Source organism: Arachis ipaensis, chromosome B4, assembly GCF_059453495.1.
Source record: "Arachis ipaensis isolate K30076 ecotype BB chromosome B4, ASM5945349v1, whole genome shotgun sequence".
NCBI lineage: Eukaryota > Viridiplantae > Streptophyta > Magnoliopsida > Fabales > Fabaceae > Arachis > Arachis ipaensis.
This window is the reverse complement of record NC_142439.1, coordinates 143,627,816-143,642,467: the sequence shown is the minus strand read 5'-3', so window position 1 is coordinate 143,642,467 and position 14,652 is coordinate 143,627,816. Positions and strand designations below refer to the sequence as shown.

General features: G+C 36.9%; 2 protein-coding genes across 5 annotated transcripts; one reads left to right on the top strand and one right to left on the bottom strand.

The window, feature by feature from the left end:
• The first annotated feature begins 1,759 nt into the window (after window positions 1-1,759).
• On the top strand, window positions 1,760-4,631 carry LOC107635407 (glycine-rich RNA-binding protein 2, mitochondrial). The gene is made up of 5 exons (XM_016338882.3): window positions 1,760-1,876; window positions 2,496-2,657; window positions 2,743-2,811; window positions 3,225-3,331; window positions 3,940-4,631. The coding sequence occupies exons 2-5, from the start codon at window positions 2,522-2,524 to the stop codon at window positions 4,366-4,368; spliced, it is 741 nt and encodes a 246-aa protein (XP_016194368.1). The 5' UTR covers window positions 1,760-1,876; window positions 2,496-2,521; the 3' UTR covers window positions 4,369-4,631.
• An 856-nt stretch (window positions 4,632-5,487) lies between these two features.
• Window positions 5,488-12,712, bottom strand: RIK (RS2-interacting KH protein). Of its 4 annotated transcripts, none has more exons than XR_015880684.1 (12): window positions 12,253-12,701; window positions 11,816-12,029; window positions 11,445-11,543; window positions 11,320-11,354; window positions 11,137-11,212; window positions 10,787-10,918; window positions 10,623-10,700; window positions 9,845-9,938; window positions 9,615-9,732; window positions 8,168-8,840; window positions 6,239-7,273; window positions 5,488-6,070 (listed from the first exon to the last, which is right to left on the bottom strand). XR_015880684.1 is itself a non-coding variant. In XM_016338879.3 (12 exons), the coding sequence occupies exons 1-12, from the start codon at window positions 12,330-12,332 to the stop codon at window positions 5,949-5,951; spliced, it is 1,953 nt and encodes a 650-aa protein (XP_016194365.1). In that variant the 5' UTR covers window positions 12,333-12,712; the 3' UTR covers window positions 5,488-5,948. The 4 variants fall into 4 exon arrangements, 2 of the variants coding, with proteins under 2 accessions (XP_016194365.1, XP_016194364.1); XR_015880683.1 differs by having other exon boundaries at window positions 11,445-11,546; window positions 12,253-12,593; XM_016338879.3 differs by having other exon boundaries at window positions 6,239-6,470; window positions 12,253-12,712.
• Between the last annotated feature and the right edge of the window lie 1,940 nt (window positions 12,713-14,652).

Here is a 14,652-nt window from a genome sequence, read left to right as displayed (position 1 = left end):
CCGAGCCAATAATAGTATTAACATACTCTTCTTTTGGCACAAGATGGGTAAAATATATAGTACTTTTAAGAATAGTGTGCAAACTTGCGCTATCCACAAGGCAAATATCTTCAGGATATGTCTTTGCCATTCTTCTTTAAAACAAATGATAATAATAATAAAATGAGTAGAAGTACATACATAGTAAAATTATCCACATGAATACTTAACAAACAGATACATATATCAAACTATTCCATCATTGATCAAATAGCCAATATTTCCTTCAGAATCCTTAAAGAAATTAGATACATCATAATGAGTGGTGGAATTTTCATCATTTGAAACAAAATGTGTTTCATTCCCTTTGTCGTCCTTTTTTTTAAGGATGCTTGATAAATATCAACTAGGTGCCTTGGGGTACGACAGGTACGTGATCAATGGCCTTTTCCACCATAACGGAAGCATTTATCCTCAATTAATCTATTTTGCCCATTGTTCCTTTCTTTATCCCACTTCTGGTGAGATCCTTTCTTGTGAAGATAATTCATTTTCCTTCCATAATTTTTCTTGCTACCAAAGCCTTGCCATTTACCTCTTCTGGGGTTATGATTTGCCGCATTTGCTTCAGGAAATGGGGCGGTGCCAGCTGAGCGCGCTTCATGATTTCTTAAGAGTAACTCATTGTTGCGTTCAGCAACAAGAAAGCAAGAAATTAACTCAGAATATTTTTAAATTCTTTTTCTCGATTACTACTGCAGGAGCACATTTGAGGTATGGAAGGTCGAAAAAGTTTTCTCTAACATATCGGGATTGAAGAAGTATCACCGTCTTTTGATGATTATACCTTTCTTCAAGGTCTTTCCACAGATCTGCATGATCTTTTAATGTGGGATATTCATTTTTCAATCATACGTCAAGATGACGACGAAGGAAAATCATGGCTTTAGCTTTATCCTTCTGGGATGTATTATTTTCAGTCTCAATGGTATCTCCAAGATCCATTGAATCAAGATGGATTTCAGTATCTATATCCATGATAAATAGTTGTTTCCAGATATATCAAAAGCATTATATTCAAGATGAAAGAGATTCAACATAATAAAAATTTGTTACCTGAAATCTTCCTAAAATTTCGTTAGAGTGTCGTGCTGATAACGTGTTATAAAATAACTAAATAAATAAAGAAAATGTAACAAATGTAAAGAAATATAAAGAGAGAAAGAAGTATTGCAACATAAAGAGAGAGAGAATTGTTTATTGATATGTATAATTGTCTCTCAATTGCTTTTCTATTTATAGGCGAAGAAAGATTTACATTTTTAAATTTCTTTAATGCATTCATCCTTTTGAACATGAGCCGCCCATAATAAATGATATCCACATATTCATTCTTATCACAACAATAATAACATTTTTTTAAACAAATATTTTATGTATACCGAAAAAGTTATTAAATTAATTACTATATATTTAAATATATTAATTTATAAGTCACCAAAAAAAATATATTAATTTATATATTTTAACATTAAATAATTAATTATTAAAATAATCAAATCAGCAATAAAAAAATAATAATATTAATCAAACATATAATAAACGAATAATTAAATTTATTTATAATATAATAATATAATAAAATTTCCGGATTAATTAGTGGCTAATGTTTGGTATATAATAAATTAATAATTATTTTTTTCTCTGAAAAATTAAATGACAAACATGGGAATCTAACGGTTAGTGTTACTCAAGCAGAAACATCCGAGCAGGCACGATCATGCCACGTGGCAGATTCCAAATCCAAACCCTATTTTAGGTTAGCTTCCAGCAGCAACAAGGGTTTTAGAAGTGGCACACTGAGAAGAAGAAAACCTCACAGTGCTTCTCAACATAGGTAAGATCTCAAAGATCAAAGTTTTCCTTCAACCCTTTTCCCCTTTATTCGTTTCCGTTGGGATTTCTCTGTTATTTTCTGTAGGGTTTATTTGGCTGCTGATCTTTTTTGTTTTCCACTCTGTTTATTCCTTTATTGGGGTTCTTTAGCGGTTGATTCGATTGACCTTTGTGATGCTTAATATTGTTCAAAAATCTGATTTTTAAGGCCTGCGAGGCCTCTGCTTTCTGAAAAAATGCAAGAGTTTCTTCGAGGAACAGCATCATTATGGAAGAAAGGGACTAAAGTATTAAAAGTTCGATTTTTTCCCCTCATTGGTTTTATGGTATCTATGAAAGAGTAGCTGCTGATTTTATTTTCATGTTTTTTTTCTTTCTTTTGATTTTCGGGGTAGAGAGAACGAAGAGGATTGTTTTAACTTTATGACATGAATGTGATTTAGCTTTTTATGCTTTGGCTAGTATGAAATTAGTTTTGAATTTTGTTTATCAGATTGAAAGTGCATTAATAATTATTTTTAATACGTAGTACAAAAGTGATATGATAGTGGAACTTGAGTTGAATGTATTATAGCATAAGTTTTAATGATCAATGACTATGCCACATAACACCTTTTCAGTGTGACGCTTTTATTGGGTTTGAGCAATGGCGTTCCTCAATAGAATGGGAAGCCTCCTGAAGCAATCTGCTGTCAGGCACATCAATCAAGAGTTGTCTGGATCGAAACCTTCGATTTTCCAGGCTATTCGATCCATGTCATCTTCAAAGCTTTTCATTGGAGGTACATTAAATTTATTGTGTTTATTGTTCTCAACTTTTCCTTCATGGAAATAGTAATGAAATTTCAAATTTTGACTGCATTGCAGGTATTTCATATAGCACAGATGAGATGAGTCTGCGGGAGGCTTTTGCACGCTATGGAGAAGTAGTTGATGGTAGTTTTCTTTTTCGACTATCAAATTCCGCTAGTTTTTCATTGTGTGCTAAATTTCTTACAGTGAGCGGTATGATGCCTGATATTAATAAATGTCATACCAGCACAACTTCGCTCCTTTCATAATTGAAAATATTATATCAAAGTCTGAAATAGATTATACTTTTGTGTTCTTGTTAACTTATGTTTTTGTTTCTCTTCTCTGTTTTTTCTAGAATTAATTTAAAAATGTAGTTATTAATCATGATAAAATGTTTCATTGTCGATAATTGCGGTCTCCGGTCTGCGGCACAGGGCAAGTAGTAGCAATCAAGTGTTTACATAAGACAATAAAAAATGCATCTTTCTGTCAAGCATGCACATTTTATAATATGGTGATTATTGATTGTTCCATTGCTCTTAATATTCTTTCAGCAAGGGTTATTATGGACCGTGAAACTGGAAGGTCCAGAGGTTTTGGATTCATAACTTTTGCAACAACTGAGGATGCATCTTCTGCCATTCAAGCGATGGATGGCCAGGTATCTTCAACTTCTTGCGGTGATTTATCTAGCTGAACATATAAAATTATCTGACATATTCATCAAGAAATTGTAAGGGTGTTTTCACTGAAAAGTTGGCAATTACATATGAAATGAAATTATGCATATACTGGAGTATGCAATTGCTCTTAGGTGTCTGAGGCAAGGTTCACATACAAGTTTCTTGCATATGCAAGTGACTATTTTCAGATTTCAGAAATCAAGCTTTAAACTCACAAAAATGCATGTTATGTGCATAATAGTATTCTTGTCTGGAAAGTTTTCCACTGAATAATATTATACTTTTCTAAATTATTTCAACTGTTGGCTTTCAAATAAGAACTTTTAAAGAAACATTGATATGTTTTGTGAGAAATTCCAAACCAAGATTTAGAAATTTGAAGCATAAGCTTTTCACCAATTGAAACTTGGCACTGTCTAGTAAAACATAAGGAATGAAAATAATTCTTCATTTGGACGGATAGAATTTAGCATTAGCATCAATTAGTTGTCAATGTTAGTGTCAATAGACTAAGCTGTCTAATTGCTGAAAATTCTAAAAGTTTGGTTATATTTCATGTAGCATCTCAAATTCTGTTGTTTCACAGGATCTTCATGGTCGGAGAATACGTGTGAACTATGCTGCAGAAAAATCACGTCCAGGATTTGGTGGTGGTGGTGGTGGCTATGGAGGTGGTGGCTATGGCGGTGGTGGTGGCTATGGAGGTGGTGGCTATGGCGGTGGTAATTACGGTGGTAGTGATAATAGTGGTGGAAGTTATGGAGGTGGTGGATATGGTGCCCCAGCAAGCTATGGCGGTGGCAGCACTCAAACTAGTTTCGCAGATAGCGGTGCTAGTAATTTCCAATTCAATGATAACTCTGGTGGAGATCTTCCCTCTGGTGGAGGCAATACGGGTTTGGGATATGATCATGAGTTTGATGAACAAAAGGACAGAACAGATGGGGAGTTTCAAGACAACAATCTGAGGGAAAACAATGATGAATCCAGTGATATCGCACAGAACCGTGGGTGAGGCTACCATTTGCCATGGAGGAATATCTTGCAAACAGAGCGAGTAACAGTTTTTGTTTGCCTTTCTCCCCCTTTTTTTTTTTCCAGAACTTGATTGTTTGGCTTGAATTTGTTAGTTTTTCAGCTCAACAACTGATTTGTAATAAGTGATTTTCTAGGATTGATTTGCAACTGCATTTAGAATGATTATATTTCTATCTTATCTTTCTTGCTTAGAATGAAAAACATGGTTATGCTAACATAAAGGGTTATGTGATTATGTTCCTTTGTGGATTGAACCTAACTACAAACATGTTTGAAAGGAGTCGATATTCCATCCCAAGCTGCTTTAGTTTTAGCACCTCAAAGTGGTGAACAATTATTGATAGTCATCTGGTTTAGGGTAAAAATTGCTTGTGATATTACTTTAAGATTAAGGATGTTTTTAGAATACAATAAAATTGGAATTGATTCGATTTGTAAGTCTTTCAGTTTGAAAGATTTGATTTGAATTCAAATAATTTGGTGTTAAAAATATGAAGTATTTTTTCGTTCTTTAGAAATTAATATAACAGAGATGTGGTAGTGGTTTGGTGACGGCATACTAGCAACTGATGGTTGTTGGAGGTGGTAGAGTACTACGTTTAAATAATGACGTCAACCAAGATATCTTGGTTTTAAACTTTTAAAAAATATTACGTTTCTTTAATCATTAATTAAATTTATTATCACATATCTTTTGCAAAATGATTATGTATGTATATATATATATATATATAGGCAAAACCCACTCGATATGAATTATGAAAAATCTTTGAACAATTGTAGCTAGCGACATATCACGTATCTTCTACAAAAGAAGCTAATGTTTAGCGACTCTTTAATGATGGAATTGTTGCTCTATATATATTATTCAATGATTAAAGTACTTGTTTAGTTATGAGCTGGTTATTGTTCTTGCACTGCCATAGAATGACCGGATTCCGGAAACATAAAGGAAAACGAAATCCATTTGGGGCAAATCAATTGTTAAGCTTGAATATTGTTTTGATAATATCCCAATTGATATCCAAACTGTTGAGTTGGCTTGGCTTAGTGCATTTCTTTCATCATTAATCAGAACGGACAAAAGGATAAAAAGTGGAGAAGCAAAATATGTTTTGCTTTTGCAATTGCTTGTTCTATGTATCTTTATCAGGAACAAAACAAGTTTCGTTCATCTATCAAGTTCAGTCGCTAAGTGGGCGCAGACTATGAAAAAGGGGTGAAACAAAAGCCCTTGTAACACAGCATTGCTACATCACATTGGCAGCCAACTACTCCTAAATACATGTATTATGTATACTCAAATTAGAACAAAAAATTACAACGGAACAATTGGTATCCAAAGCAAATGAGTATGTGCAATTTAAGAACTTTTAAGGTGATGCTACTCAACAACCTATTTTCGCTCCAAAAATTATGCTCAGGACTACGACCTTGTTCCACCTGGAAGAGTAACCATAATCGCCGATCCAGCAATTCGCATTAACAAGAACTGGCTCCATCCCAACCTTTACTTATTTACATCTCATGCTTTCCAGCATACACTTATGGATCATATCATAAAGCCCAGAAAGGCTTTTGAGCCCCAACTTTGCGCGGTGAGCTAGCAAGTGATTCCTCACTAGAATCGTCTAGATCATCATCCTCGTCTCCATATTCCATCAGCTTCACCAAAGTATCTGAAATGGATAAAGAATTCACATAAATTGATGTAGAAGTTAGCCAGCAGGGTACTTAAAAGTAAAATTACAGGGCCACCCTGGCACAGAATGATATATCAAAGAAACGTTACAATGTTGTTAGGAAGAAAATCAAAACGGTAAAGCAAAAGTAGGATTGACTCTAACCAGGAACTGCATCAGATTTTGTCTTAGGAAAACTCTCGCTTTTGTCCTGTACTTTAACTTCAGGTGGATCATGAAATTTAGGTGGAGGTGGTGGTGGGGGCATTTTTCTTGGGGGAGGAGGAGGCATTCCATTGGATGATGGCTGGATCAACTTCTTAGGAGCTGGCATAGTCAATACTTTCCTCACAGCCATATCAGCAGATTGTTCATTAGGTTTTAAATGCTCTAATCCCTGCAATTAAGTTAGATTGGAAGAGAAAGGAAAAAAATCCAGACACAACTTCTGAATCAGATGTTATTGTAATAATTGTCCCGACACACCAAACTAAAAGTCAATTGAGACTGAATAGGAAAAGTTAAAAAGAAAAAATGATAAACAATATATAGCAATGATTTGAAGTAGCAAGATCAAATATAGAATCAATGTGGAAATATCTAAACAAAAAGTCTAACACACAACTTAATTTCTTGATGAGGATGGACATTTTTTTTAAAATAAAAACATGAGTTCTTGAATGAATAGAGACATAGGGTAAAGCTTTCACGAGGGTTAAAATGCTTGCATGGTCTTTTCATGGATATGGTTACTTATCACCTCATGCCGGATGAGGTTGTCAACACCAAAGTTTTAAAAAATTATGATGTTTACCCATGCCTGTTCAATGGATAATAACCAAGAAACTTATAAATCTTTGTCATTTAATGTCTTTTACTCGCATCTAATTATCTTCCCTATCAATTATACTTTACTATGATATCCCATTTGTAACATATATTTTCTCCTATTCCTATCTCAGATTATCTTTTTTCCCCAGGAAATTAAATCAATTTGGTGCTGATAAAACCGTTTCAAGTGGAGCTAAGATTAAAAAAAAAAAAAAAAAAATCTCAGATTGACAATGACAAATGCATTGAAGCAATGAGCGCCCTCCTAATTCCTCCAAAACTGAAAACCCTGTCAAACATACAAACCAACGGCCCAACAGACAGGTCCAGTGTCAGCCTATTAGCTTCATAGAAGGTCAGAGAAAATACCTGGAATATTAAGCACTAACAGTCAGCACAAGGTAATATGTATGGTAAAATAGAGCTGAAGATTAAAAACATTTAATTTTCTACTTATCATTGATAAAGAAAGAAGAGAGAGAAGTCACAAAGTTAAGATATGCATAGTTATATAGAAAACATAAGCATAAGGGCTCTCTTTTCCTAGTATATACAAGCTAACAGTTAATATACAGCATACTGGTGACACAGGATCAGAAAAACCCAAGCAAGCTATGAATAAAAATAAAATCTCAACACGGTATTTCCATGGAGCTATTGAATTGAAAATTTGTAATTTTATTTCCTTTGATCCTGAAAACAAAATAGAAAAAACTTAACTACCCTATTATTTTTATGACACAATAGGTTATAGTCTTTATTAACAAGAATTACCATTATTCCTGTAATACATTATCTGAACATACAAGGAAAAGGCAACCTATGACTCAAATATTAGGAATTGGAGTCAATGTAACTAGGGGCTCTGAAAGGAATAGAATTGGCATTATTGTGAAATCAAGATTCTTGAAAATCCTTTTGTAAATTAAGAAAGGCTAAGAAAGGCAACAGAGATTTTTTTATTTTAATTTTTTTTCTCTTTCCTTCATTGTGGTGCTCCTCATTTTAGAGCCCAGAGGTAACATATTCAACACGATGGAGGGTCACTCTTACCTCAATGCTTGCTGCAATATTTAAATTTCTACACCCAGTAATTAGATCCATGGACCACAGGTAGAACTATTGGACTTTCAGAATCCAAACCATTATATTATTACCAATGTTACTAAAAAAACTACAATTGAATAAAGGGGAACATAAGACTTTTCCTTGGATACAGGCAATGTTGTATTTCAAAGATTTTAGCAATAGTAATGCAATGACCTGATTGAATTTCCGTGTGCCATTTGAGCCAACTGGTAATTCTTGAAACTTCCGCCTCTGAGGTGGCCGTTTCTCCTTTTCAACTTCAGAGCTTGTGGTCGACTTAGATTTAGATTCTTCATTTGATGCTGATGTTGTTGGAGCAACCGTTGAAGCAATGGAAGGAGAGTGTCGCAGGACAAGGGCCACTTGCTGCAAAGGAGTAGCTTGGGGATATATTCCACCGTATCCAATATAGCTAGTGCCACCTAATACTGAAGGGGGAGTATAACCAATTGAGTTTGCTTGGGAACCAGAGCTCAAATATCCTGCAGAATATGGTGTAGCACCTGGTGCGAGGGCAGTAGTGGCGACACCAGGAACACCAACCAAGGAAGCTGGAGTAACTGGTGTGGAGCCCACAGCTGATGATATTGAACTGGTGGTTAAGCCTGTAGTCGCCTCTAGCCCCATTGTGGAACTCTGAACTCCAGCTAACAACTGCTGTGGGGGTGGAACAGCACTGTAAACTAGTGGGGTTGAAATGGCAGTAGGGTTCTGCTGGGGAGGTGGTACAACACTATATACCTGCTGGGGAGGTGGAACAGCACTATATACCTGCTGAGGTGGTGGAACAGCACTATATACCTGCTGTGGCTGTGGAACAGCACTATAAACCTTACATGATGAAACCCTAAGACAGTTGAACACAAGTTATTTACAAATCCAACTAAATAAAAATTGTCATCATGAAAACACTTGAAAACCACCAGATAACACAAAATCTAAAGAATTGAAATTGCAGAAGGCAGAGGAAATATTCTCAATTACCAATTACATTTAACAACTTAAACTTCCACCCACACTTCCCTTTCAAACTCCACTTCAGTTCTAGACAAAACTAAAATGCACCATAAATGAAATCAAGTTCTATGTATCAATACTTTGACAAAAAATGAACTCGAGAGTTCAAATTCCCAAGTCAAAGTACACAGTCCTTGTAAATGAAATTGGACACTGAAGTTTATAAGAATAATTTATGCAGCCCAATAATTCCATGAGAGTGAGTCGAGGGCAGCTGCTAGGCACCTGCCTGCAATTCACAAAACTAGGGCTAATGGGTTGTAAGGGCTTAAATAAAACCCAGAGCATTCTAATCCCAATGTATACCTCAACCTCAGCTAATTACCCTTCATCCATTCTTAGCTTCAGAAAGAGTACCCTAAACAATTATTTACAGCAGTGAGGATCCCTCATCATATAAGGACATGTTGATATTAAGATGTCGTATGAAAAAGGTTACCAAATACTAAAAAGTATCTATCTTAAAACTTGGTGTTTCTGCTTTATATCAGATAGTGAGATACTAATAATTATAATATCTGAGGAAGGAAATATTTCCTCGTTATTTCACAACTGAAAAATGGCTTACATATCCTAAACCCTTAACATTAAAAAAATTAAATACCTGGAAACACCACACTCTACGCTGATTGTATCCAAGAGGTTTTCAGCCAGAAGCTTAGCATCTTCAAGACTTTTTGCATTGTTACTCGACAAAAATAAATGCATGGGCTGCTGTCCATCTGTTGCAACCAGGAAAAAAAATCCAGTTGAGAACCATATATAAAAAAAATATGCTATGCTGAACTAACATGCCATTACAAAGTTCAGATCATAAAGGACAAAAAAATGGACCTTCTCCATTTGAGCATTCATCACTTCCTGAACCATGTCCTCTCAGTATAACAGTAGCTCCTGTTTCATTCATAATGTGATTTATATACTGGTCCTGCACGTTCAAATCCAAAAGCACCACCAACACCAAAACAATTTCTCCCAATTGTATGGGGATGTCAGAAAAGCTTGAAACATCAGATTATTTCAACCTCAATATACACAAAGTTCACAAGAAACTAAAGTAAAGATGGAATAAACATAAAGATGCAGGGCATTCAACTAGTAGAAGCCTAAGAAGGCTGATCAAGGCTAAAATCAGCATAAGTTCAGAATCAGTTTAATAACGCAAACCAGTTGCCATTCAGTCTCCACCTTCTATTCTGGCATTCGACTTACTACTTTGCACTTAACTAATACTTCTATGCCATATTTAACATTACAACATTTCATCCATCCCCCAGTTCTATCCTCCCTTTTTTCTTGCCTAATCATCCATTTGAAAACTCCTAGTCCTACTAACTCTAGGTATTTCCACACCATCATATCGGAAGTTAAAAAATAGTAGGACACATGCACACATAATAAAGGATAGAAAAATGGTAGAAGTATGAAAACAAATACAGCAGATGAACATATGGTCACACCACAAACCATCAGGTGCAACCAAGAAAAAAAAAAGGAAAACAAATAGGAATTGTGGCAGACATTAAGTTTACGTATAGTCATACACAACTCCCACCTAAAACAGTGAACTATGAATAGACAAATCAATTAAGTACTGTAGTCAAGCGCTCACATTTGGTCCACGTATTCGTGCAGCAATATTCAATGATGGGTCAGCATCAAAGCCCAAAAACACACTTTCACTGAACACCTGATTCATGCAGAAATATCGGTTGTCAATATCTAAACATTACAACAGCATAGTGAATATCCACAAGTTAATAATGGATGAATTACCTTCAGCCCATTAGCTAGGATGGAAGGTGGGGCAGAAGAAACCAACTGTGAATTCGGCCCCTGTCTTAGCATTTCTTCAATCATTGCAGCAGCACGATCAACAGCTAAAATTCGTTCTGCCGTCTCTTTTATCTGCAAATTATTAGGTGTCACCCAAAGGAAAACCAAATCATGAAATATCATTATTGTTGTGAATGATCAATCATAAGACAAAAAAGCCACATATTTAATTATTCAAGATAGAAAAGCATCAGTTTCAAAGGAATTCATCTATCTGTTTCTAGTAATAAATGGTTAAGTCTGGTTATTTAACCCAAGCATCATTCTACTTAAAAGACAGTAGCTGTTACATGAGCTCCTGCAGAAATGTGAAGATACAATGGCTTCTCTCCATCTGCTGGTGCATTAGGTTGCCTATACTTCCCCCTGCAGAGGGAAAACAAAAAAAAAAAACAAAAAAAAAATTAGCATCAAATGCAGGGGCTAGGAAACACTAAAAAGGACTGACTTTGCAAATGGCGTGCACTACAAACCTAGTGATAACTATAGCACCGGTGCACCTCTGAATCTGCATAAGGTGGAAAAAATTTTACTAAGGATGAGAGTGAGTGAGATATGCTTGGAGATAGGGATGTGGAATTGATTGCATATAATTCACCTCCTCTTGTGTCTGGCGTTTTGTCAACTTGTACCGAACAGAAGACTCAGCATCGTTGATGACAATTTCTCGAGCAATTATTAATTCATCTTGGATCTTCTGCTACATGAGAATTCATCCCAAAATCAAAATAAGGAACACATAACATATTAAGAACAAAACACAAAACAAAAACCAGATCGACTATCAAAATTCGTAGTAGAAAAACAGCCTTCAGCAGCATATTGAAAAATAAATACATATGTATAAAGACTTAACACTTCAAATAGACATTTTGCAAAGCACCAGTTTGATTTGTGGTTTTGGTAGGAAAATTATCATCTGCATAAATGATGAACATTGTAAGTTTGAGATGAGTAGATATCTCTCACTTGATTAGGTTTTTGGACTGCTCCAATAGTAGTTTGTTGCTGAACTGATGCCACCAATGGATTTGTTAAAACTGCACCAGAGACTGGAGCTATGCCCGGATATGAAATCCCTCCACCAAGGGTTGCAGTGGTGCTTAAAGGAATAACTCCAGGGACCGCCATCCCAACCGCTACCAACGACTCAGCTGGTTGATCCCACTTTCTCTTCTTCTTCCTACGCACAAAAACAGACCGAAACTATGCCTTAAATACATTGAAGTTTAGCGTCTCGATCACTCATCAATTTTAACTCTCAAATAGTCGCAATCAAATTAATCAAACACTTGCATAACTCTAAGAGAAACAAACATGAAAATAACAATTAAATGACGTAATCCACACTGCACAAAGGTTCAACCAATTCAACATAATCTGCAAAACGAAAATTTGTAATTTACCTCTGCCTTGCGTGTGATGCATCGTTGGGGACGTTGGCTTCATCGGAAGAAGAAACCCTAACGCTGCTATCTTCTGTCATTATTCAATTAAGCAATTCTTCTGGGTTTTGCTTCGCGCGAAAAAAATCGGAAGCACCAAAAACTTGCGCTGGGGACTTCGAATTAAACGAGATTTTGTTTTGTAAATGGGTGCAGACTTGGGGTTTTGCGCCTAATCAGCTAATCTCGCCGTGTTACACTGTAATTTCACTTTTCTCCGATAAAGCCACCACACGTTGTTCGGTGCAATGAATACACAGATGCGATAAAACGACGGCGTTAAAGGTTAAACAGTGGCATTTGACAAACTGGATTGTCGTTTTAGTGGTTAACTACCAAAGCCGTCAAGGCCTCAACGCTCAAGGCTGACTCCAAAAAATAAAAGAAAAAAGGAATTTGTTTTCTCTTTACTTCAGTGTCTAGTTTTTTTTTTTTTTTTTTTTTTTACCAAATATATGATACTCGAACCCGTACCTCTTAATTGAGTATGGGGAGATTATGTCATTTGAGCTATTACTCATTGGCACTTTAGTGTCTAGTTTTGATTGTTAGCTCTTTACAAAGTAGATAAATAAACACATTTTATGCAGTATATTTTTAACGGCGGAATAATTTGGATATGGAAAACTTTGTAGTGTATTAGCTAAAAATGGAGATACTGTGTATATTACACACAGGTGGACGTGTCAGATGGAAGCACAACACGCAGGGGGCGTGTTGCCTGAATCACGTGGGGGGCGTGGAACCTAGGTGGCACGGTGTGGTTGAGCCAACAAGGCAGCACGCAGGGGGCGTGCTGACGTGGCAATGGCTGGTTGGCTTGGGAGAGGCAGCACGTAGGGGGCGTGCTGGGTCAGCACACCCCTGCGTGCTGACGTGTCGAAGACTGATTGATCCAAGTATGCAGCACGTGGGGGCCGTGCTGAGTCAGCACGCGGGGGCGTGCTGACACGTGTCAAAGCGTGATTGGCTGAGGCAAACAGCACGTGGGGGCGTGTTAGGTGCACCCCTCTATATAAGGCAGAGCTCGATGGTGTTTTGCATACTGAATAAGATTTGAGTGTGTTTTCAGTGTTCTTTGAGGCTGTTGTTAGTGTAATGGAGGGCACCGCAAACTTGGTGGTGTATCGCAACGGTGAGATAATACATAATACTCATGAGGGATTGAGATTTGTGTCCCAGAATCCGTTTTCGTTTGGGGTTCCATGCACGATGACGTTAATGGAGCTGCAGAATAGCCTCTGTCAAACCATGGAGAACGGTACGTTAATGAGAGTGAGCAGAATCTTGTACCGGAATCCGGTTGTAGTTTTTGGTGGCCTAGTACAGTTTGATACCATGCCAATCACTGATGAAGCGAGTATGCAGAATATGTTTTAAATTCACCGGCAAACTCAGATGCGACACCCACAGATTGAGTTGTACGTTGAGTTTGAAGCTGTAGAGCCAGTAGCGGTTCAAAATGATATAGATATAGATGATGATAGAGCTGCAGTGTACGAAGGAATGAATAGTGACAGCGAAGAGGACTTCGAAGCCACTTATGAAGCTGGCGACGAATATGAGAATGGTGATGTGGGAGTTGAGGCAACAGCAGAGAATGTAGTGGTTCATCCCTCGAGCAGTCAACCGATGGGGATTTCACCTTTTATGCGTGAGTTGGATCTCGACGCCATGCATGCCCCCGAGTTTCTGAAATATGCAAACATTGGTACGTGTTGACTAAGTAATAAGTTTTTGTTAGTTTATACTTTGGATTGATTAATAAACGATGATTTCGGCTTTCTGTAGGCGTTGCTGATCCTGAGGACGGAGAGTTCCGGATTGGAATGGAATACAGTTCTAGAAAGTCATTCGTCGCAGTAATTAGAAGTTTCACTATATCTAGAGGAGTTGACTATGATGTGTATGAGTCTGAGCCACAGACGTTCTATGCAAAATGCAAGATGTACGGGCGTGGATGTGACTGGCTTATCCGAGCCAACTTGATACGAAAAAAGGTTGTTGGGAGATACGCAGATACAACGGTAGGCACACGTGCACGATCGGAACGATTTCACAAGATCATTTCAAGTTGGACTCAGATACAGTTGCTGAGGCTATAAGGCCATTGGTCGAGATGGACCCGTCCATCAAAGTGAAATCTGTAATTGCGGAAGTCTAGTCAAGTGTCAACTATACCATCAGTTACCGAAAGGCTTGGTTGGCAAAGCAGAAGTCCATAGCCAAAGTTTTCGGTGGTTGGGAAGATTCTTACCAAGCCTTGCCATGGTGGCTCTCGGTCATGGTGCAGAAGATGCCTGGTTCAGTTGTCCAAATAGAAACACGACCACTGTACAACGGGAATGAGGAGGCACAAGG

Coding starts and splice junctions, on each gene's coding strand:
- RIK (XM_016338878.3), bottom strand. CDS start 12,332: ATGACAGAAGATAGCAGCGTTAGGGTTTCTTCTTCCGATGAAGCCAAC. Junction 10,701..10,786: donor TCCTAGCTAATGGGCTGAAG/GTAATTCATCCA, acceptor TGCATGAATCAG/GTGTTCAGTGAAAGTGTGTT. Junction 9,733..9,844: donor TGAATGCTCAAATGGAGAAG/GTCCATTTTTTT, acceptor TGGTTGCAACAG/ATGGACAGCAGCCCATGCAT.
- LOC107635407 (XM_016338882.3), top strand. CDS start 2,522: ATGGCGTTCCTCAATAGAATGGGAAGCCTCCTGAAGCAATCTGCTGTC. Junction 2,658..2,742: donor TTCAAAGCTTTTCATTGGAG/GTACATTAAATT, acceptor ACTGCATTGCAG/GTATTTCATATAGCACAGAT. Junction 3,332..3,939: donor TTCAAGCGATGGATGGCCAG/GTATCTTCAACT, acceptor GTTGTTTCACAG/GATCTTCATGGTCGGAGAAT.